The 25,623-nt window shown below is 47.2% G+C and overlaps 1 protein-coding gene across 1 annotated transcript; it reads right to left on the bottom strand.

Annotated features, from left to right (window-relative positions):
- Positions 1–14,267: 14,267 nt before the first annotated feature.
- Positions 14,268–16,207, bottom strand: LOC136534682 (3-ketoacyl-CoA synthase 1-like). Its single transcript, XM_066527070.1, has one exon. It carries the CDS (start codon positions 16,001–16,003, stop codon positions 14,375–14,377), a length of 1,629 nt encoding a protein of 542 aa, XP_066383167.1. The 5' UTR covers positions 16,004–16,207; the 3' UTR covers positions 14,268–14,374.
- Positions 16,208–25,623: the final 9,416 nt, after the last annotated feature.

Genomic DNA, 25,623 nt, shown 5'->3' on the forward strand with positions numbered 1-25,623 from the left:
CTTGGAGTAGATGGCATCGGATCCCTTGAAGATCATGATGCATTCCTCGGGGTCAGGAAAGCCATCCCCCTCCTTGCTTGTCGCGCCTCTTTTCTTGGTTGCTGCCTCCTTGCCCTTTCCTTCTTTTGGCCCACCGACCTGTTGCAGGAAGCGCTTGAGGAGCTCGCAGTCCTTATAGAGGTGCTTGACGGGGTAAGCGTGGTTGGTGCATGGGCTATCCATGAGCTTGTCAAAGTGATCGGGATGGCCCTACTGGGTCTGCTTGCCCGCACGATCAGCCATGGTGACCAACACAGAGTTGGCGAGTCAGTGCCAATCCTTCTTATTCCTTTTGCCCCTCTATGTGGAGGGGCCCTTGTCTTGATCCTCGTGCTTGGCCTTACCCTTGTCCTGACCTCTGTTGAAGACTGCTCTGACCACCTCCTCATCGGAGGTGTGGTTCGTGACGATGTCGAGCAGGTCGCAGGTGGTTCGAGGCTTCAGACAGCCAAGCTTATGGATCAGGGACTCACATATTGTCCGATAGAGGAATGCACTGATGATGTCCGTGTCAATGACATCAGGTTGGGAGTTGCATTGTTTTGAGAACCTATAGATGTAATCCCGTAGGGACTCATTGGGCTCCTATTAGTAGCTCTTGAGGTCCTAGGAATTCCTAGGGCGGACATACGTCCCCTAGAAATTCCCGACGAAGATCCTCTTAAGGTCCGCCCAGTCACGGATGCTGTCATGCGGGAGGAATTCGAGCCATGCTCGAACATGTTCCCACAAGCAGATAGGGAGGTACTGAATGATGAAGTGGTCATCATCCACTCCTCTGGCTCGGTAGGCGAGTCAAAAGTCTTTAAGCCATATACCGAGGTTGGTCTCCCTGGTATATTTGGTGATGTTGGTAGGCGGTCGGAAGCGCTATGGGAACAATGCTCTCTATATGCGTCAGCCAAAGGCCCGTGGTCCTAGGCCATCTAGGCTAGGACTCTGGTCGTTGGGTCGATGACCATGTCTAGGGTGCATCTCACTGGTCCCCTCGATGGTCTGGCCAGAGCCCATGCTGCCTACTCTCACCGTCGCCTGATGGATGTCATCGTCATGATGGGCCTGACGCCGATTGTTGATGATGCTACGAGCATCTCGATTCGGCCCGAGTCATTCATGCACAGGCGGCCTGTGTGGAGCAGGCATCGGGTCAGGTCATAGCGCAGCTACAATCTCCTATTCCATGCCCAGCGGTTATAGTAGTGAGCGGATGGAGCGATTCGACTGGTGCGTCCCCACTCCCCTGATGGGGAGAGAGGCCACGAGTTGGTGTCGCAACGTGGAGCTCTCCACCTGTTGAACGGCGGTGATCTCCACCAGTGCCCAGAGGTTCCGATGGATCGCCTGCTCCTATGGGTCGATAGGCTCGGGAAGGCCACGTAGAAGCATCACCACAAAGGTGATGTTCCGGCCAGCCCGAGCAAACTATGGGGGATTGTTCCCCCCATCCATGATGTTGAGCTAGACCTGGTGGGCACGACCCCAGGCGCTGCTCACTGTGTTACATGCATGGGGTGTAGCGTGCTGTGCCGAGCGTGCTGACGCAGTTGGTTGCTGGTTCTGCCACCTTTGTCGTAGCTCCTCGTCGTGCTCTTGTGCACACGCGAGGGCCTTCGCGTGAGGGTCCAGAGGGGTGTAGGTTTCTAGAGACTTCGCCACCACCGGTGGCTGTCCGGGGGCATCTGCTATAGCGCACTCTCGGGATAGAGGGTGGCTTGGCACCATGACATCACCGATGTTGGAGCCATCGCTCTCAACATCGTCGTCCATGAGGTCGTGAAAAGAGGTGGGAGCATAGCTCGCCATCCCTAAGAATTCAGATGTGAGAGGGGGCTACGCCAGCATCCTTTGGAGCCTTCAAGCATACACGTCCATGGGGGATGCGAGGCCATAGGGGAACTAGTCATATGGCGGTCATGGCAGGGACAACGGGGTCCCTCCGGAGAGTCAACAGAAAATATGAAAAAGCGAGTAAAGAACAATGTGTACATTACTCACAGTGGGGTTTGAGCCCAGCATGGGCTCGGAGCAAAGCACAGGTGCCTCATCGTTGAGGTCGCTGGGTCGCCCGGTGTCGACGGAGGGTGCTCCTCCTTCGATGGGTGCTGGGACAAGTGCCTCCTTGTGGAGGTGAAGCACGCCGAGCTGGTCAGCGATGAAGTCCAGGCTTCCAAAGATGAAGGTCTGGGATGGCTCGAAGACAGGAGGAACCCACATCCTAATAGGTGGGAGTGCTGGAAACTCTAGCGAGCTGAAGTGAGTCTTATCGCTTGAGCCCACCATGCCAAAGACGGCGGAAAGGTGGGCCATCCGATGACTAAAAGCGTGAACGTACGGCGTCCTCCCCACGGACGGCGCCAACTGTCGGTGCAAAAAGTGACCAACACATAAATATTTGTAGTTTTGCTGTACGTTGTGATTGGATGTGGCCTAACACTCAATGACACATGGTTTATATTGGTTCAGGCAACGTGCCCTACGTCCAATTTGAGTCGGTCGGTGACTTTATTCTTGAGCCTAGGTGCTCAAAGTTTGCTGTGGGGTTACAAACGAGAGGGAGTAAGATGGGAGGTATCAGAGGTCTGGTCGGACTCCAGACCGAAGTGCCAAGAGTGACGGGACCTCCGATGTGCGCTTAAGTTTTTGAACGTATGCTCTGTTTGGCTTTAGAGTTTTAGAGCCGAGCAGAGAGAATTGGAGTGATTCGTTGGCTATTTGTTGGGATCCTTGGTCATTCAGATTGATCCCCTCCCCTTTTGGAGAGAGCGCATCCCCTTTTATAGATAAAGGGGATGACTTTACAAGAGAGAGTGTGAGAGAAAGAGTGTGTGTGTATGCTAACTAGTCTTGTTGCCCACGCCGTCGGGTACAAGGCGGTTTGTCGACGCCCATAACACTGTTGATGTTCAGATGCATGTGGTAGGTTCCATTGTCTTCTTCTAGTATGGCAGATGTTGGTGCCTACCATACTATAGGATAAATGCTGGTGCCCACAACATTGTTCATGTTCTGACATGTCTGGAAGGTTGCGGTGGATCCTTCTAACATGGCCTGATAGTACTATCATATAGGTGTGCAGGGTATGGCCCTTGATATTATGGTTGACTAGAGTGCCCTGCCTTACTTGCTATGTCCATTTCCTAGGCCTTCACCGAGCGGGCGTCCCCAGTCGGTCGTTCCCCAGTCGGCTCTAGCCTCCCGGTCGGAGAAGAGCTATAAGCAGAGGTTCGATGTACTCCTAATTAGAGAAGCGAGTCGGAGTCAGACGTGAGCATCATCCCTTCTTGGCCAGGCCTTCCGGTTGGAGAGGTGGGCCGGAGTCGAAGGCGATGGAAGCGAGTGCCATTCCTCCTTGGCTAGGCCTTCCGGTCGGAGAGGCGGGCCGAAGTCGAAAGCAAGCGCCGGAGTCGAAGGCAAGCTGGCCAGGCCTTCTAGTCAGAGAGGCGGGCCGGAGTTGAAGGCGAGCGTCGGTCCTGCTTAGCCAGGCCTTCCGGTCGGAGAGGCAGGCTAGAGTCGGAAGCGACAGAAGCGAGCGTCGTTCCTCTTTGGCTAGGCCTTCCGATCAGAGACTGGATCGCCCCTGGCCTGTCGTTAGGTTTTTGGGCTGGCCTAGGAGTTACGCGTCGTTCGCAACATCGTTTGCTGGGCTCAGCTTTTTCTTGGAAGCAGGTCCATGAGGGACCCCGGGTTTATGAACCCAACACTGTGGTTAAGCGACAAGCAATTGAAGCATTTGCCTTCTACATGAATGAAGAACTTTGACTTCCTCTTAGCTTGTGCACTGGTCTAAAACTATAAGCAATAGTATCCTAGGCTTGCTCTGTTCTCATACTCTTTGCCCCACAATTTTGGTAGGTGACCCTTTCTCTATGAACTTGAGTCATCTGTGTTCCGATTCCACCAATAATATGGGAGAGCCTTAGTCCACCCAGCATCACTGTCTTCCAAAATTGCTTTTCTTGAAATTGCCTGATGCAGCAGCTTATTTGGAGCAAAGGCTGCAGTGAAGCCATTGGGCGTAGACCTGACATCAACCTTGGGATGTTTAGCTGAATGGGCTCTCTCTTCTTCTTCCACCTCTGCCACCTTCACCTCATAGCACCATTTCTCTTTCTCTTTACAGGAGAGCCTACCTCTAAGAAGCTCTTCTTGAGCGATGTTGGGCTGTTGCAAGTTGGGGTTAATGGCGTCCATACTCTAGCCTGATGCATTTGGTGGATTGGGGTGCTTTTGGAGCAAATCTTGAACTATCGGGTCCATTTTTGGGTTTGTGATGTGACCGAACGATTGCCTTCGCTGCCTTGAGTGCAAGAGAGTTTGCAAATCCTTGGTAAGATCTGGGAGAAAACCCTTGAAGGGAAGGTTCTAGTTCATGGTTGGGCATTGAGTTTTTCTTTTTCTTCACCTTCTCAATCATGCATTCATCTCTATGTCTCTGCCCCAAGTGGAGCTGTGAAGTGAAGTGGGACTTCTACCGACACGTTTTCGTTAGGAATAACTAGAAAGGAGATAATAGGAGTATGTAGTGGAGGTGCTCCTTCTGCTATTTATTTACGTGTGATATTAGGTTCATTCTAAATCAAATACTCCTATTTCAAACTTTGACCATTAATTTTGAAAAAAGTAGTTTGACAATATATGAATTTATCGGTGTTTTTGACCACCGACGAGTAAATTTGTATTTACACATCTGGCTCGGATGGTGTGCTCAGAGGACATAAGGGTTTATACTAGTTCGGGCAAAACATCCCTACATCTAGTTTGTTGTTGCTCGTGTTACCAGCACTTGGTTTGCAGTAGGGGTTACAAATAGATGAGAGAGGGAAAGGATCCCAAGTCTCTGGTGAAAGGAATGAACGGGTGCTGAGAGCTCGATCATCGCTTAGTTGTGTGCTTGTGCCGTGCTCTTGTGTTTTTATCTTGTGGTTCGGTCTTGTGTGGATCTGGATCCCCTCATGGGGCGCCCTGCTTTCACTTTTATAGGCCAAGGAAAGCGCGGGTTATAGCGGAGGAAAAGGAGAAGAACGAGAGAGAGGAAGGCATCTAGGATCATCGGGTCCTTCTTCTTCTTCGTGCAGGTCCCACCAATCCTGTAGATGTTAACAAGGATGGCTCCACATCGTGGCCCTATCCATCACTAGCGCCATGCGTAGGCGTCATCTGCCGATCATGGCATTCCATCCCGTCCCGGCGGATGTCGTGGTGAACTGACGCGCCTGTCAGCGTTCATACGAGGGTTAGGCAGAACAACACTGGTACGCCCAACAATGTTCTTGATGTGAATCCTCAGGTATGGCCCATCATGGCCTCGGGTTACATCGAGTTGTGTCCGTCTCTTCCCTGGTGTCAGAGTTTTGACCTAGGCCTATACGCCTAGACCTGGAGTGGTTGGCACTGATATGGGTCCCCATCGTGCGAGATAGAGCCTACGACCCTTTGGAGTTGGGCGAGACGGAGCCCACGACCATTGGGGGTCGGACGAGCTGGAGCACGCTCCTAAGGGTCGGGTGAGGCGGAACCTACGGCCTCGGGGTCGGGCGAGATGGAGCCCACGGCCTTGGGCGATACCCCCGCAGCCTCGAGGTCAGGCGAGACAGAAACTGCATCCTTGGGGTCAGATGAGACAGAGCCCATACCCAAGGGGTTGGGCAAGACATGTTAATACGTCTTGCTCTGTCCGGAGAAGTCAGCGTGGGCGCTAACTCCCTTGCTTTGGGTATCCCTAATATCGATACCTGGCAGAATTATATAGTATAAAAGTATTATGACCTAGCAAATAAATGATATGAATTCCCTCTTAAATCTCCTCTTCCACTCCACTAACCAAACAAGAGATTATGACAAAAAAAGCAATGCTATCAATTTTTACCACTAATTCTTATACCACTTCCAACATAAGGAGTAGTTGTTAACACATCGTATGTTCTAGCAATTCTTCACATAATGGATGGGAACATACCACATGGAGACTCCATGAGGATCTACCATGGATTCACGACATGTGTCCATGTGCCACTAATCAGCATGTGCAGCTAGAAACAAAAATAATTCCATAAATTTAAAAGAACCATAGCTCTTTCAGTCAATGTTTACTTACATGTACTGTGAGCCTGTCAGATTCTCATGGCGCGGAGATTACTCCAATTTCTTTAGTACTTCTCTTGTCGCGATTAGGTTGCTTTCAAGGTTTTTAACTTGACTTGAATCGGACTTAAGTAACTGTGATATTCCAGGTATTGGTCGACTTTTGCTATCAAGGTTGCGCTTATTTTTCATGGAACCTGACATATATTGTACATTAGGCTATAGTAATTTTTGTGTAATAGGCTCTTCCGGTCTTGCAATAGCAGTCATCTTACTTAGGTGCTCTTTGGTTTAGCAAAAGGTGCCGGCACCGTAACGTAATCAGCTATCGGCGCTAGAGCATCTCCAACAGCCCCTCAATACAACTCCCCCAATAAGATGGTATTGGGGTAGTCCAATACCACTTTTCTAGATTTATTGTGGGAGATGCTGCATCAGTACCCCAATATATCTCCTCCAATACCCATATAAAAGGTGGGTCCCATAGGAGTGTAAGAGAAAATATGGCTAAAAAGTGGTAGCTGGGATGGTCCCCATGGTATTGGGGGAGTTGTATTTCCCCCTTTCTTTGAGGGGAGATGAGGAAAATATTGGTGGCCACCAAAAAAAGAGAGAGGTATTGGGGAACTGCTGGAGCAAGGAAAAAGTAAAGTTGTCCTCAATATGACAGTTTTATGGAAATAGGGGAAGGTATTGGGAAACTGTTGGACATGCTCTTAAAAGTTCCATGGGAACAAAAACCGCTATTTGTTTGGTTCACCTTGGGAGTGTGAGTGATTTCCATTTGCCCTTCTTCTTTCTTCTCGTCCTTGGAAAGAAGATGACTTCTCCTTGGTCAAGCAATGGCGGGGGTCTCATCGCTAGGGCCAGCGCTGTGTCGAGCACCTCAGGCACAAGTGCAGATTTGCGGCCATCGGGCTTCGTCTCTAGAGGTCAGGCCATGGCAGGCATCTTAGAGGCTTGGACACGGTCGTTGGCACCTTGATAGTGGGAGATGTCACTGTAAGATTCTTAGGATTAACTAGGAGTAGATCTAGCAGGTGGAACCTTTTCTATTTGAGATAGAACACATAGATCCATCCTAGAACATGAACTAGAGATAGAAACTAGAGAGAAAAGGAGAGGGGTACATAGGTAGCTGACCATCAGGCTTGGTGGAGGAACTAGCCATGGCGGTGAATATGACACCAATGAGTCGACGGTCGATGGAGAGGGGTGAGCACGATGCAGTAGCGGTGGCGTCCTGGCGGCGATAAGGCGGTGGCGTTTCCCGTCACTCATAGCGCACCCTCTCTAGATTAGATTAGGGTTGTAGGTGGGGTATAGGCGGCGTTAGTGAACATTGTGCTGTGAGCCCTGGCCTCTACCTCCTTTATATAGCGCTGCACGACAGGAGCCCACCAGCCATATGTGCGGCTAGGCACCCTCAATCAGGGCGCGGGATCAAGGCCCGACTCGACCGTTGGACCGAGTCGGAGGAGATCAACCTAACATTCTCCTCCTTAATCTCAACTTATGACTTAAACTTAAAATACTTATCTCATCCCATTCCATCATAGATTAGTGTACCATTGGATTAACAGCTACAATACACCTCTCCATTTTGAAACAAATTCTCAACTAGGCCCTTATTGTCCAGGGATCATAGGCTTTTCCATAAACCCATTCCGGCTAAGTGTACTCTGAACACATTGGGCGGTAAGCCTTTTGTAAGCAGATTTGCAAGCATTTTTTTTGTACTTACATGTTCGAGACTAATAGAATGATCCTAGACTTTATCTTTCACAACATAAAACTTTATGTCAATGTGCTTGGCAGCACCATTTGACTTATTGTTGTGAGCATAACATAATGCTGGCTCATTGTCGCAGTACAACTTGAGTGGCCTATGAATGTCGTCGACCACTTTCAACCCGGGCATAAATTTCTTTAGCCAGTTCACCTGTCCCATGGCCTTATAACATGCTACAATCTCGGCATACTTGGAGCTTTTCCACGATATAGCTCCTCCTGCGAGAGTAAATACATAGCATGATGTGGACTTTCTATCATCTACATCTCCCGCAAAATCTAAATCTGAATTCCCCTCTATATGTAGGGAATTAGATCTTCTGTACATTAGCATGAGGCCTTTTGTGTCTTGCAAATAACGCAAAGCCTTCTTTACCATTCTTCAGTGTTCTATTCCTGGATTACTCTAATATCTGCCAAAATTCTTGGTAACAAAAGCTAAGTCAGGGCGTGTACATACTTGAGCATATTGTAAGCTTTCGACAGCTAAAGTATATTGAACCGTTTTCATTCGATCAATCTCATATTGGTTCCTAGGACATTGAAATTCCTCAAAACTATCACCCTTGACTATAGGAGCAGATGAAGGCTTACACGCATGGATACTGTATTTCTTTAGAACCTTTTTTAAGTATGCCTTTTGCGATAATCCTAAAACCCCGTTTCTCCTATCTCGGTGAATCTCTATTCCTAAAACGAATGAAGCTTCACCGAGATCTTTCATATCAAAATTTGAGGACAGGAACTTCTTCATCTCTAGTAGTAGATTAACATCACTACTAGCGAGTAAGATGTCATCCACATACAAGATTAGGGAAATGTATTTCCTATTCTTGAACTTTGCATAAATGCAAATGTCCTCTACATTCTCTTTAAACCTAAACTTCCTTATTATTCCATCAAACTTTAAATACCACTGTCTAGAGGCTTGTTTTAATTCGTAAATGGCTTTCTTCAGGCGGCATCCTATACGTTCTTTTCCTTTTACGACAAAACCTTTTGGTTGTGCCATATAAACTTTTTCATCCAAATCCCCGTTAAGGAATGTCATCTTCACATCCATCTAATGTAATTCTAAATCGTAAAGTGCCACTAACACCATTATGATTCTCAAAGAATCCTTACATGAGACCTGGAGAAAATGTCATTGTAATCTATTACTTCTCTTTACATGAAGCCATTCGCCACAAATCACACTTTAAACCTTTCCACATTCCCTTTTGAGTCATATTTAGTTTTGTTGACCCATTTACAGCCTACTGTCCTAGCTCCTTTAGGTATTTTTTCTAAGTCCCAAACATCGTTGGTACTCATTGATCTCATTTCATCTTGCATGGCTTCAAGCCACTTCGACGAGTGAACGCTTCACATGGATTCTTCAAAAAAGGTGGGATCACCATCCATTTGAAATTCTTCACTAACATAGACTTCGTAGTCATCAGAATGGCTGACTTTCTGGCTCTTTGAGACCTTCTAGGGGCCTCATTAGTTGGCGCTTGTTCCATATGGAGCTATTGTTGCTCTTCCTCATGTGTGGCAATGGGCTCTATAGGATCCTGAAGGATAGGTTCCTCATGTTCATTTATTGTTGCCACAGGGAGAACTAACAACATGTGTTGTCACTACAGAGTCTCGCACTATTGGTGTAGCAGCAGCAGGTAGCGAGAAAAATTGCTCCTGAACCATCGGAGTGGGCATGCATACCCACTTCTCCTCAAAGTTAATTTCTCGCGCTACCTTGCTCCCCCTGATCATCTCATCCTCCAAGAACACAACGTGTCTTGTTTCTACAAACTTCGTATGTCTATTAGGGCAATAGAAACGATAACCTTTTGACTTATCTAGATAGCCAATAAAATGGCAATTGAATGTCTTCGAGTCAAACTTTCCAATGTTTGGATTAAATACTTTAGCCTCACCTAGATAGCCCCCACACATAAATAGTTAAGTGAGGGTTCCCTTCCTATTCACAACTCATATGGTGTTTTGGGCACCGACTTGCTTGGTACTCGATTGAGAATGTGAATGGTGGTTTTTAACGCCTCCATCCACAAACTTATCGGTAAAGTGGAGTAACTTATCATATTTCTCACCATATCTATTAAGGTACGGTTGCGTCTTTCAGCTACTCCATTCTGCTAAGGCTTGCCCGGTGTAGAGTACTGGGCAACTATCCATTTTTCTATAAGAACTTTACAAAAGGTCTAGGAACTTGGCCATATGGGGTATGTCGACCATAGTACTCCCTCCCATGGTTAGATCTTACTATCTTGATCTTTAAATTGTGTTGATTTTCGACTTCAGCCTTAAATATCTTAAATTTATTCAATGCTTCTGATCTTTCTTTAATTGGATAAATTTAGCTATAACAAGAATAATCATCTATGAATGTTATAAATGAATCATAATCATCCACACTTTTCACAGGAAAAGGACGACAGATATTTGTGTGAATTATTTTTAAATTCCTACGCTTCGTTTGGCGTCTTTCTTTATTTTCTTAACATACTTTCCTTTGATGCAATCAATGCATTGTTCTAAATCTGAAAATTCTAATGGTGGAAGAATTGATTTCTTAATCAATCGTTCTATTCTCCTCCTTGAAATATGACCTAAATGACAGTACCATAATTTCAATAATACATCATGAATTCTTCTCCGCTTATTACTTACATTCATAGACGAGGAGGCATTCTTATTTTTAGTGCTCACAACATTCACATTCTCACAAAGTGATAACAAATAAAGTTTATCTTGTCGGAAGGCAAGACCAACACAACTTATGATTAAACATAATCATACATTGGTCATTACCAAAATGGCAATCAAATCCATCATCGTCTAAACAGTGAAACACTTATTAAGTTTCTACGCAAAGAGGGTACATAAAGGACATCTATAAGCTTAAGTACAAAGCCATCATTTAATTCTAATGGGAGCTTTCCAATGGCTTTAACTTCAGCTTTGACTCCATTTGCTACTTTAATGTGTCTTTCTCCTCTTTGCAGGGTCCTCGTATGAAATCCCTATAATGAATTTGCAACATGAATAGTTGCACCTAAATCAATTCACCAAGTAGATTTTGGATTACTTAAATACAAGGACTCATCTATAAATGTAATAATGTCCTCACCTTTTCTCATCATGTGCTTCAGGAACTCTGGACAATCCTTCTCATAGTGTCCCTTCTTCTTGCACCATTTGTAGGTATCCTTGTCTACTTGAACATTGTTGAATTTCTAATGGTGAACATGGCAATGAGCTTCTCAATGTCCCCACTTATCTGGCTGTAAGTTGTAAATTAACAACAAAGGTCTCATACTCTTTGAACAAAGATGCAAAAATCAAATGAACTAGGAACTCATCTTTGAGCCCCATGTCCATTGGTTTGAGCTTGGATGCCATGTTGCCCATCTTCCATATGTGCTCTCTAATCCCGCCACCAGTGTATTTCTCATTGACTAACTTCTTAATAAGAGTGCTTGCATAAGCCTTTGAAGAGCCAGTAAACCGACTCTCCATCTTCTTGAGATACTCAGTGACGGTGGTACATTCTGGGATTGATCCCCTTATTGGATCCTCAATGGAGCCCTTAATCACCATCAAACACTTGCGGTTTGAACTATCCCACTTCGCACGATCAAGGTCGTACTTCATTCTTACTGTTGCATGGTCACGCTCCCAAGTAGCGAAAGCTGCATCCGTCTCATTTTCTGTCCTCACCGGGTCCTTAGACTGAGTGGGACAGGGAGAGGTTAGCGCTAGATCATTGTCGAACAGCACAAGTGCTATCTCAAGCTTCTCTCGCCATACGTTATAATTGTTTCCATTGAGAGCCAGAATGGATGAGATAAACATCATTGGGTTGTATCCTGAAAACAACATCAGAGAAAGTGAGAAACATTTGGCATAATAATTGCACGTCGTAATTTAACGTTGGTCAAAATTAAAACATACAATGTGCTTCTACATTAACTCTACATCACCGTTGGGTAGAAATAGAACTAATGCATAAAACTCATAAATAAAAATTATAATATTACTATCATCAACTTTGTCAGAAAATAGCAATATCATAAATACAACATTCTTCTACATTAATTCTACATCACCGTTGGGCAAAAATAGAACTAATGCATAAAACTCATAAATAAACTTATACTATTGTTATCATCAACGTTGGTCAGAAAAATGGCAATACCATAATTTAACTTAAACAAATATGTCTACTCCTCTAATTAATTTTTTTTCTTGTTGCTTCCAATTTAATTAAAGGATAAACATATTCATTGCAGCGGAAACGTTAAATGAATTTATTCTACTTATTCAAAAGCATTTCATGGTCCTTATATACTCTCTGAAAAAATCTAACACGTTGGTGCAAATTTTATCAGAGATTTAAACTCATACATTTGACTGAAATTCATCAAATAGATCAAAAGGTGCTTCTGAAAAATAAAACTTAAAACTCAAAAGTTATTGTGCATTTGGCCCAGCAGCGAAACAGCCCGCGGCCTAGCCGCGCGAGCCGCGCTCCCCCGCGCCCAGGCTCTGGACCAGGAAACTCCCTTCCCGCCTGGGCCTCATTCGGCCCGGCCGTCCCTGGCCGCTAGATGCTATCGGACGGTTGTCCTTGATCTTCGTGTGAACAAAAACCCAGCACGAAAAACTCTAGGGTCATTTCTTCTCTTCTTCCTCCGCTTTTCTCGCGCCACCAGCAGCCAGCCGCCGCAAGGGAGAGCCGACGGACTGACGCCGGAGAAGAACGCGTGGGGAAAGAGGATGACGCCGCCGTGGGGCCCTTTGTCGGAACACGCATACCGCTGCGCGCGACGGGGGCCCACCAGCCATATGTGCGGCTGGGCGCTCTCGATCAGGCGAGATCAAGACCCGATTCGGTCATTGGACCGAATCAGAGGAGATCAACCTAACCGTCACCGCTCAGGGAGTGGAGATGGGAGCAGCGATGGCCAGGCTGGGGTGGCGTCCTCGGGAGCGCGCAGACGCGGAGGCTTTGGAGGGTGCTGCTGCGGGAGCCGAGGTTGTTGTTGGCGGCGCTCTAATTTCGTCGATGAATCGGTAGTTCGGAACGGGAGCGGATAGCGCTGGGAAGGTAGCGGTAACAGAATATTACTAGTCCGGATCCGTTAACAGCGCAATCTGTTACGGGCTTCTCTATCCAAACAAAAAACAACGTAATCCTTTTGCGCTGTGAACCGATGACGGGTTTGGAACGTCGAACCAAAGAGCACCTTAATTCAAACACCAAGCGCATCGAGATACATGTGAGATGTCCTTATCATGAAAGCAACCATCGAAGCTAGCCACTTCAGTAAATATCACGGTGCACATATATACTGCTTGTTGGAAAAGGTAACTTAATTAGTTTAACTCAATCATACCATCACATGGTTCTATTGATGCATAGTAATTGTAAAAGCTGTGTAAGTAAGGTAAGTATTAATCAGGGACGTACGCCGCGATGGTTCTCCTTTTGGAGACTGAAAGCAATGGCTGATGACCAAAACGTTAGCTGGATTCTGCTAACCAGATCGCATCAGTTGCGCCTGAGTAGGTCAAAACAGTACTGCACCTACTAATAACTGACACTGCTTCGTCGTCGTTTGGGCAGCCGCGATCACGCAGAAAGTCCGATGAGCGTTGGACGATACACGATAGTCATGAATCATCAATGATACCGCAATTAGTATGAGAAAATGACACAGAACCACATGAGGATCTAGCAAGTCAAATCCGAAGGCCGAGCTACGAGACCTAATATACGGAGTAAGTAATAATATACTCCTAACACCGGATTTGCTACTTTACATGCAGCGTGGATAATTTGACGTACTGAACGCAAATTTTGGCCGGTGATCTTTTGTCGCACCAATCATTGGTTCGTTCTGTATATGTGTACTCCTAGCTCGAAGGCAGCGAACAGAGCAAAACCTATGAAACCTCACAAAAAACATGTGATTTGAAACTTGAGGACAAAGTATGTACTATACTTGAATCAGTAATTCACACTTGGTCCATGATTCTCTAGTCATGTGAACTGCACACTGGTGTTCGTCTGTCCATTCCAACTTCCAGGGCGTCTAGAACGCCAGAGAAGACAAAGGGACTAGACAACAAATATGGTAGGCTGAGAGGAGATAGAATGGCACTGCTAGCTTTTGGAATTCATTTTACACCACATACTACATCTCTGAATGAATTCCAAAAGCCAGCACTGTCTACTCACGGCAACCTACTACTTACTTGGGGGGGGGGGGGGGGGGGGGGGGGGGGGGGGGGGGGGAAGAAAGGAAAACGAAACAAAAAAAAACTGGAAATGAAAAAAGAAACATATGTAAGTATATAGTTTTCTCCCTCGCACGCCCTTGTTGTTCCTTCGTCGTGAGGAAACTCGAATCGGATCATACAATTGTCGTGTCATGCAGCCACGTGACGTGGCCCATCAGACGTACGCCTTGGGAGGGTACCTGTCCACGTCGTCCACCCAGGGGTTGCAGCAGCTCTTGCTCTGCGCGCCCTTCCTGTCCGGCCCCGCCGCGGCGCCGGTCAACGACGACGACAGCGCCGGCACGTCGCGGAGCGCGCGCCACACGGCGCTGTTGCACTTGAACCCGGAGCCGAAGCCGATCTGCCACACGCGGTGGCCGCGCCGCACCCGGCCCTTGGCCTCGGCGTACGCCAGCTCGTACCACAGCGAGCTGCTGCTGGTGTTGCCGAACCGGTGGAGGGCGCACTTGCTGGGCTCCATGTCCGTGTCCTGCAGGCTCAGGCTGCGCTGCACCTCCTCCAGCACCGCGCGGCCGCCGGCATGCACGCAGAAGTGCTCGAACGCGCGGCGGAAGTCCGGGATGTAGGGGCGCACGCCCTTGACGCGGAACACGCGGCGCATCATCAGGGACTTGAGGAACTTGAGCTGCTCGCTCAGGGGCAGCACCAGGGGCCCCAGCGTGGTGATGTTGGTCTTGAGCGCGTCGCCGGCCACCGCCATGAGCTCCCGCGCCAGGGAGACGCCCACCTTGCCGACCTCGTCCTCGCGCTGGTACACGCAGTTGAAGCACTCGTCGGTGGCGCCCTTGTGGGTGCGCACCGTGTGGAGCAGCCGATACTTGGCGCGCCCGGTGTCCGAACGCTTGTTGGACAGCAGCGCCGCCGCGCCGCCCATGCGGAAGATGCAATTGGAGAGGAGCATGGAGCGGTCGTTGCCGAAGTACCAGTTGAGGGTGATGTTCTCGGTGCTGAGTACGACGGCGTACGAGCTCGGGTTCGCCTGGAGCATGTCCTTGGCGAGGTCGATGGCGATGAGGCCGGCGCTGCACCCCATGCCACCGAGGTTGAACGACTTGACGTCCTCGCGCATCCTGTAGTGGTTGATGATCATGGATGCCAGCGACGGCGTCGGGTTGAAGAGGCTGCAGTTGACGATGAGGATGCGCACGTCGCGGCGCGGGTCGATCCCCGTGGACTCGAACAGCGCGTCCAGGCACCCGAACATGACCGCCTCGGCCTCCATCCGCGCCTCCGCCATGTTGAGCCTGGGCGGCCGCGCCTGGACGCCCGGGGGCAGGTACGTCTCGTCCCCCAGCGCGGAGCGGTTGGTGATCTTGGTCTGGAAATCCAGAGCCGCCTCATTGAAGGACCCCGTGCTCTCGGTCATCTCGAGGAAGGCCGACTTGGAGATCTTGAGCTGCTCCTCGGGCTTGTAGCACGCGAACTCGACGAGGTACACGGGGCGGGGCCGCTTGAAGTAGTAGACGGTGAGCAGCAGCAGCGCGGTGCCGAGCCAGGCGACGCAGGTGAGCAGGTCGATGGAGTAGTAGATGACGTCGAGGCGGACGAACGAGTAGGCGGCGGCGGCGACCGCCGGCACGCAGAGCATCGGCAGCACCGACGTGGGGCTGCCGCCGTGGCGGATCCCGAGCTTGACGTACTTGAGCTTGATGTTGCGCGCGAAGTCCGGGAGCCGGCGGCGGATCTTGATGACGATGCTGGGCGCCAGCTCGCCGCCGCCGTCCCGCCGAGCTTCGTCCGCGCCGCGGAAGGCCATCTCGGCCGTGAGGCGCTCCCGCTCCATGACCGCCGCGGGCTAATACTATCCTCCAAGCGTGTCAGGCGGCGGAACGCGATGTCGCCGGCCTCTTTGGTGTGAGTTGGATGGAAGCGTACGCCGGAGCCGGATGCGTGGTTTGGTCACGCGGGCAACTCCAAATATATATAGTGGTTGGGGGTCGCACACGCGCGCGATCGGAATCGACCCACCTGCCGCGAAACTTGTGGCGTATCCAGCTGCCGGAGCAGTCAAATTTATAGGCACGCGACGAAACGACTACCCTTCTCCGAGCCGTATGCCATACGCGTACGAGTGGTACCACTGCTCCGAAACACTAGCCTATTCCTACCGTGTTACGGCGGCTACTCTTGTTACCGTTTCCCGGCCGGGGGAGGGAGCTAGATAGCCAGCCTACGCGACACGACATGATTGACTCGGAGGTCCATCATCAGAAATTCACCAGAATTCAGAAGACGAAGACATGTCAGCAGGTGGACCCCTCCGGGTGTAGAATTAAGGTAAGCAACTGGGAAGGGCGAGAGGGATAGGTGGGGAGGGTGGCCTATTAATGATGGTGGTTACTGGGGGACGCTCAACCACTTGGAATTAAGAGGAGGCACAGGATCCGCGCGCTGCATGGCCGCGGCCCGCGCAGCGCGGGCGAGAGAGCCGACGGGCGCGCTGGCCTGCCTGCCGCCGGTACCGGTGGTGTAGCAGGGAAGCGAAGAGAGTCAGGCAGGCAACGGCGGGGCGACTAGCGTGTTGCGTTTTTGCTTCTGTTCTCGCCAGCAGACCTTTTGATTGACCTGCCTGTTTCTTTGATTTCAATTTTCAAACGACGATAAGAACCCGGCGCTAGCGTTGGTTGGCAGGCGAGCGGCGTTGACAGGTTTCTTCCCGCGCTCCTGCAGCCCCCCTTTTCGCCACGACCACGAGTACTGTGTCATTAAAAAAAAATTTCGCGTCAGTTCTGATTTAATTGCTTCGGTGTCGCAACGTTTTCTTGGCAGTTGGATCGGCCGATCGATCAGGCACAGGGGGACAGGGACTCAAAGGAAACGAACTCGCTGCTGCAAGGCCTGAATGAATGAATTTTTCTATGCCCCCATAACATAGTAGAGAGTTCCTCTCGTATTTCTACACTGCTACCATCTCTTTCCGCAACCAAAAAAAATTTAGTCGCCACCAATTCTTTTCGTCCTATTACTCAACGGTTTTTCTTCGTGCCGTCGGACCTTTTCATGCGTAATTCTGTTGGTTGGGAGGTGTGACAGCCTGACAGGTTTCTTCCCGCGCTTGCAGGCCACATGAATGCGTTCTAACTGAAAATCATATCCACTGACACTAGTTGTAGCGTATACGTATGGAAAATGCCTGTTTTCTGGAAAAATAAATATAGTAAAACGATAAGAATTAAAAAAAAAACATTTTTGGCTTCTTGGAGGTTTCTTTCCGTGGTTAGGCAACTAGACCACGCCCAGACAAGACGGATCACGTGACAACGTCCGGCTGAAACGACGAGGCACGTCCATGATCGCAATTATTTGGAAGCACGTTCGATTGGTATTAAAGTCGGTTGATAAGTCGACTGAAACTAATTTTTTTTGTGAGATTCTAGCTGATAAGCCGACTGATAAGTTCAAGCGAATTCTGAGCACACGAGTATAGTACAACTGCAGCTCGCAACAGGAAATCTTGCTTCCAAACGCGGCATTTCGTTGAGGAACACATGCCGAGTTCGTACGCCCGTTTGGCTGCAACGATCGGCCACAACCCACAAGGGAAAAACGGCATTGGCCGTGCACCTAACGATATGTTGTTCTGTTGCTTCTTCTCAAAAGCTTTGAGCCATTTAAGTGCACAACCGCGACCAGACCCATATATATAGCTAATCGTAGGAACTTGAACAGTCCAAATAATTGCGACCAGACCCATGCATCTAGCTGTTCGATCAATCGTCCGGGCTGGGCTACCACCTGTCAAAACGAAACGGGATAAAACGGGACCGTCAGCGCGCTGTCGCCTGTCGGGGCGAGGCGCGGCCAACCGAAGCTCGCGGAAGCCGGCCCGACGGGCGACGGTGCACGACAGCACGAGGGCGGCTGCCGGGATGCCGATAAAATTTGGCAAGGCTGGGTGGGGAGGAGAGCAGACGACTGCTGCTGCGCCCGCCGATGCAGTATGCACCGCCTGGCGAATTGAAGGGGGTACAACTACTGCGGCATGATACGCGTTGTCACTACAGCTGCAAGGACGCGGTCAGTAATGGCCATTGCGCTTCAGCTGTCCTTGTAGGTCTGTTCGCTTGATTTATAAGACGTATTTTTTCAGTTAATAAATAGAATTTTTTTCTCACAATAAATTAATATACTTTTAATCATAACTTATCAGCCAAACGAATCACGGGCAACTCGATGAAACCTACAGAGAGTAGAGTAATATAATGCGCTGCAGGTACGGTCGTCCATACGGCCCGGTACGGTGCGGCTGTGCCACTCCTAGTAGGACTCCGTTAGTTCCTACGGTGACGTGACACGGTATATCAAGCTCAGCTGAGTTAGTTTAGTCCATATCACTTCGTATGTTTGACACATGCATGAAATATTAAATACTCCCTTCATATTGTAATTAGAAGTCGTTTATGACATGAGTGTGATTACTAAGGAGTCATTAATTAGAGGGTATTTTTCCATGTCTGCCCCTATTAAATACGCCTGCGGGTGCATTGTATACGAGAACGAATCAGAGTTGGAGTGGCTAGCGCAGTGTTGTTAGTGCCCCAAGGTCCCAGGTTCGATTTCTGGTGGGCGCACATATTTTTGGATTTCGCTATTTTGCATGGCGATTTTGCATGCTACTGTGCGGAACGAACGAGTCCGCCGTGCGCGCTCGCACTTGGGCACGCGTTTGCTTCCAATTTTGGCGCAGTACCATCGAGTTTGGGTGCTCGTGCCATTCAATTTTTCATTTTTTCGGCCTGGTGCAAGCGACGTTTGGGATACCTGCAGATAGCTTAATAAAGCGCCACGGTCCTTCAATTCATCACGACACATCTATTCTTCATGCCACTTCATTTGAGTAGTACTGAGCCATATCTTTAGCTTAGCATGGCTGATTTGTGGACTGGGTTCGATCTGAACGAGCCCGGCGTTGAAGATGACGACGACGCCGCTGCGTTCGACCTCGACGAGCATGAAGATGGCGACGACAACGCTGCGTTTCATCTCGATGAGCCTCAAGACGACGACGACAACGCTGCGTTCGACCTCGACGAGCACGACGCCGCTGCGTTCGATCTCAACATGCCTCCGATGGAGGATCAAAAATAACAATGGTAATGGTCTTTCCTTTTATGATATTCACAACAGCCATGCAAAAGTACTCCGTGCCTATTAGACAGGGTTTGATTTGAACTACAATTGGAGTTGTTGAATTGGATCAGAATATGGAGCTGTTGATTTTGATTATTTACAGAACCATGCTGGTACATACTACAAGTGCTTGTTAGCACAATCTTTTGAATAGAATATGTCATCTATAAGTTGCATGATTGTGCTTGTTTTAACAGATCATGCTGCCGGAACTAATGAACGTGCTTGTTTTAACAGAACATGCTGCTGTGGAGAACCCCACCGTGGAAGAACAAGTTCAATGACCTCACCGAAGGAAAGAAATGTCTGAACACCTCCGAAAACAAGTTTATCAAGCTTTGTTGGCTAGGAGCAACAATGGGAAACTAGGCAAGAATGACACTGCAGCTGTTGTCGAGCAATTTGGGCTTAATATTCGGTCAGTTCAGAGGGTTGTGGTTTCTAGTCTAAAGAATGGTAGAGTAGGCCGTAAGCACATCCCTATTGATTTAGAAGCATTGAGAAACATTCCTCTAAAGCAAAGAATGACTATAGATGATGTGTGCACCGCACTAAATATGAGCAAATGGTAGATTCAAAGGTATTTGAAAAAAGGTTACCTTAGGCGTCACTCTAGTAGCATCAAGCCATATCTCACTGAAGCTAACAAGAGGTCTAGGTTACAATGGTGTGTTGACATGGTTAATAGGGAGTTGCTTGATGATCCAAGGTTTAAGGAGTTGTATGACTTTGTGTTCATTGATGAGAAATGGTTCTGCCTATGTCAAAAATCTGAAAGATATTATTTGCTAACCGAAGAAGATGAACCCCATCGGACTTGTAAGAACAAGAACTACATCCCTAGGCTCATGTTCCTATGTGTTTGCGCTCGGCCAAGGTTTAGGGATGGGAATTGTATTTTTGATGGTAGGATTGGATGTTTTCCTCTTGTTCGTTATGAACCGGCTATGAGAGGCAATGAGAGAACCGGCCGTATCCGTGGAGACTTGGTTATGAAGCCCATTACATCGATCACAAGAGACATGATTAGAGATTTCATGATCAACCAAGTGTTGCCGGCCATTAGAGCGAAATGGCCAAGAGAATATGTGGGTAAACCAATATTAATCCAACAGGATAATGCACCCTCTCATTTGAAATTGGATGATCCGGATTTTTGTGAGGCCGCTAAGCTAGGAGGATTCGATATTCGCCTAATTTGTCAACCACCAAACTCTCTGGATTTCAACATTCTTGACTTGGGTTTTTTTCGAGCTATACAAGCAATTCAATATAAGAAGAATGCAAAATCAATCGAAGCACTTGTTCCAGCCGTGCAACAGGTAATTTGATCAAATTGTTCACACATATTTCAATGTCTTTTTCAACAACAAATTTGCTCATTCATTCATTTCTTGCACAATTGTTTTGTAGGCATTTTTGGAGTACTCGCCATGCCTTGCAAACCAGATGTTTCTAACACTACAAGGTGTCTTGATGGAAGCTATGAAAGTGAAAGGTTGCAACAAATTCAAGATACCTCACATGAAAAAAGAGACATTAGAAAGAGAAGATCGGCTGCCATCTTGTATCCCTTGTGATCCATCATTGCTACATGAAGCCGAGGCTACTCTGGCTGCATGAAAAAATTAGATTGATGCTATAATTAGTAGACATTCTTGCTGCATGAAACAATTTGATTGATGCTATAATTAGTAGTAGAGGCATTCTTGTAACAGTTTAGCATTATTTATCTAGAGCATGCTTCTTACCGATGCTTTGGCGTCGTCCTTTGTCGGCAGCAAGCCCTTGTAATGCTCCATGAAAAGCTCGCAGTCCACCTTGATGCGGCCGAGCATGGCGTCGATGGAGTAGTCCGCGTGGACGAGACCACAGCTAGGGCATGGATAGAACCGTGAGTGCGCACGGTTCCATGCTTCGTGATCCTCATGGACGAGACCACAACGACCGCATACAAACGCCCCCGGTGGCAAGGAATCCGGCACCACCTCCATGGAGTCCAGCAACTCCCGCGTGATGGAGTCCGGCGGCATCTGCGACTCCGGCACCACCTCGTCCGTCTCCTGTGAGTCCAGTGCCACGCCGTCCGTGGGGACCAGCACGTTGCCCTCATCCGGCTCCTACGAGTCCAGCGCCACGCCGTCCGCGGCGACCTCCTGCGAATCCGGCACGACGCCGTCCGCGGCGAGCAGCACGATGACCTCGTCTGGCTCCTGCGAATCCAGCGCGACGGACAGCAGCGGGTCGATGACGTCCTCCGCGGCGACCTCCTCCGACTCCGGCCCGATGTCCTCCGTGGTGAGCACCTCCGACTCCGTCCCGACGCCGTCCGCGGCGACCAGCACCCGCGCGCCGCCGGTCTCCATAGCGACGAAACGAACCGGACAGTACTAAACCCTAGCCGCCGGAATCCATAGGCGAGCGTGAGGGAGATGAAGTAGGCGTGCGGACAGGCGGCGAGCGTGCTGTGGGCGGTCTGCGTGCTGAGGCGATCTCTTCAATCGAGGAGTCCACGATTAATGATGAGGAGACCATGCGAACGGGCGGCCATGCGAACGGGCGGCGTGCGTGCCTAGCCTGGGGTAATCGCGTCCAAAATCGCCCTCGTTATCGTGAACAACTTCTTTTGCCGCAACCGGCCCGACCTCCTAAACGACACCTAAATACGATATGGAGGGAGTATAGATTAAAAAAAATAACTAATTGCACATATTGTGACTATTTTGCGAGATGAATTTTTTAAGCCTAATTAGTTCATGATTTGACAATGTGGTGCTACATTAAATCTACAGTACACATGTGCTAATGATGGGTTAACTAGGCTTAATAAATTCGTCTCGCGGATTCCTGAGTACTTCTATAGTTTGTTTTATTATTACTATCCGAACACTCTCATATGACACCCGATGTGACACCCCTCATCCTCGGCTGATTCGTGATGTGCATTGACGGAGGTAAAGTGCACATGTCGACCACATTGTTAAAATGAGCGCCACCACCATAGGGATACTCACTCTGTTCGTTAATGCTGAAATTTAGCTTATGCTAATTTGCTGTCAGAGAAAAATAATGTTCGTTGACTGAAAAGTAGTTCAAGCGAACAGGGTGATTGACTCTTGGCCCTCATTGCCTATGGACATAAGGAGGAAATTAGGCATACAACTTGATGGATCAAGAGTTGGCTGTATTGTATTTATGGACATTTTTCCTTTGATTCATACGCGCTCCGGTTTGATTCTGAAATGTTTGGTCTTGACATGTCCAATGTTTTGGAGTTAGGTTGTGAATTTGGTGCGAGGATTGCACTCTGGCTTCAGTTTTTTATGGAGCTCTATTCGTCTATAGCATCGACTGCACTGATAAAAGGCCACTAGAAAGAAAGATGGCGAAACGAATTTGATAGACGGACAATTTCTAAGAAAGTTGTGTTTTGTAGAGGAACAAATATCAACAAGACAAAGTTGAACACTACCTTGATTTGATCTTGAAAGAATTTGCACAATCACAAATTGGGTTACATATACTAAATCAACAAAAGACTTAATATAATATTGACTTACATATTTCTTATTCTAAAATCTAAGTATCTTTTGACATTGAACTCTAAATACATTTTCATCAAAGGTTAAAAAATTAGTCTTCTCACAAAAATTATAAGCATCTGTATTGAAAATATTTCTATGTAAGCTAATTCTTTCACTCATGAAAAACAACTTATGTACAAATACGCCATAAAATAAGAGATGAAAATATATGGACATTGCTGTGGTTTTTGACCCATAAGATTAGAATGGTGAGAATCGAATAAATAAAACAAACTTTTAAAAAATGTTGGAAAATAAACATAAATATTGTAATAAAAAAGCTAGCTACCAGCATCTTGCCGTTTAAATTACAACAACATGAAAAGATCCAGATATAACTGACCTGACCTTCCAAGGGCTTATTTGGCTATACTCCAATCCACCACGATCAATGAGTTAAGAGAGATTTGGGATGAAAAAATTTCAACCAATATAACAAATATAAATTAGAGTAGATCGAAATGTGTAGCCAAGCAAACAGCAAACCAAAGTGGATTCAGCGGGTAGTCAACAATTAATTAAACGACTAGTAGTTGTTGGCAGTTTCCAGTTTTTTTTAGACACCTATCAAATCTTTAATGTGCATGAGAGTTACTTGTGCTTACAAACGTCAAATCAGTTGACTTATATATTGGAAGTTGGAACATGCCTTATCTTCAGACTTGATTTTATCTACTCGAAGTAATAAGTTAAGCTGGTGATATTGGAGTAGAGCAGTACAACACATATATAGTCACCGAGGGTGCTATTTCTCCAGTCCATAAGTAAACCAGTACTGAATTAAGTAATAAGTACAAGCTAGTTAGATACTAAGGGCGTCCCCGACGATGGTGCAGTCAGCTAGCTAGGAGAAACATCTACCCCAATCTAGAAGAAAGAGAAGCGAAGAACTCATCTCACCAGCGAGGAACCAAGAGCTTAGCTCGCACGTTTCTCAAGAAAAATTCACTCTCTGACATACTTTACCACTATCTGCTTTTTACTATTTAATTGTTCCCAAGCTTTGTCCATTTATGTTACTACGTATCTAGACATATATTATACCTATATATATAGTAAAATAGATATAGCAAAAAAAATTAAAGCGACTAATAATTTGGAACAGAGGGGTACTTCATTTGCCCTCTTAAATAAAGGGATCGAATTTGTCCCATATATATATATATACCAAACTATACTTCCTCTGTCCCAAAATAGAAGTCGTTCTCACTTTTCGAGAAGCCAGTTTTTTTAAATTGGACCAATTATATATATAAAAATATTAATATTTATAATATATAATTAGTATCATTAGATAGATCATTGAATATACTTACATAATAAACTTATTTGGAGATATAATGTTGCACGTGTTTTCTACCAACCTAGTCAAAGTTGAGAAAATTTAACCTATACGCATCCCATAACGACTTCTGTTATGGAACAGAGGGAGTATAAGTTTGACTAAGTATATTAAAAAGAAAAAAATTACAACATCAAACTAATATTATTGAACACATTAGGAAATATATTTTATGTAGATTTGGGCAAAACTTAGCATAAATTGATATAGCTAGGATGAATAAATCCTTATATTTTGAGACTGAGTAAATCAAAACCCAAATTACCGAGCAATTTTCACACTGGTGCATGCTCGTAGGATCTTTGGTACGCCTAGAGGGGCTGAATAAGCTTATAAAAATTCAACTTAAACCGAAATTAAATTCACCCACGGGAATGTCGCTCTATGAGCACGGCACTGTCGCACCTGTAGGAGAGATTAGTTCACAGTTCAAAATCTACCCAACGAAATTTAGATAGGGTAAATTTCTTAGCTTCCTGCAAGGGTGGTAGATCACAGATTGACGGCCGAAAGTGGTGAAAACACCACACACAAGTAGATCGGCCTCAATTTTAGAAATCACCTCAACAACAATAAGAACACAAGTGAAGCAACACAAGCACAAGATGACACAAGGATTTATCCCGTGGTTCAGCTCGCCACCAAGACTTGCCTATGTCCACGTTGTTGAGCTATACCACTAAGGCTTAGGGATTTGCAACCCTACCTCGTTCTCAAGTCAAGAGAGTGAACTCTTTAGATGAGGGATGATTTTACTCGCTGCAAGAGGTGGTTATAAACCTCCCAGGACTTCCACATAAGTTGACAAGCTCCACGGGTGATGCTCTAGCCAGCTAGGAGCCAAACTCCAAAAGTAACAAACACAATCGCCGGCTAAAACGTTAACCAAGTGCTCTTTAGAGTTTAGAAATCAGTGGAGTTTGCTCTCTAATCAAGTTGTGGACCCTTTACCCTCAAGGATTGATAGGGAAATCAATGGATCTGCTTGGGGGCTTTAGGTCAACAATAGAGTAAGAGAGAGAGAGAGAGAGAGAGAACTCCTGCTCTGTTTTAGGCGTGCTAAAGTGAGGAAGAAGAGAGCAGGTTTGTTCGTTCAGCTTACTATTGGGGAGGAAGGAGAAATGTATATATATACCCCCAGCCCCCAACGATCACTTTAATTCGCAGATAGCCGTTGGCAAGGAAAGAAAAAGGTATATATACCCCCAGCCCTCAACAGACACTGCACCCAAGAGGTCGGGCGAGACGAGGCCACGACCAAAGGGTCGGATGAGCCATAGCCCACGACCTTAGGGTCGGACGGGACGGAGCCTGCGACCAAAGGATTGGGCGAGACGGAGCCTACGA

This window comes from Miscanthus floridulus, chromosome 2, assembly GCF_019320115.1.
Source record: "Miscanthus floridulus cultivar M001 chromosome 2, ASM1932011v1, whole genome shotgun sequence".
Lineage (NCBI taxonomy): Eukaryota > Viridiplantae > Streptophyta > Magnoliopsida > Poales > Poaceae > Miscanthus > Miscanthus floridulus.

Bases quoted from the DNA above. Each gene is read 5' to 3' on its own strand.
- LOC136534682 (XM_066527070.1), bottom strand. From the start codon at position 16,003: ATGGAGCGGGAGCGCCTCACGGCCGAGATGGCCTTCCGCGGCGCGGAC.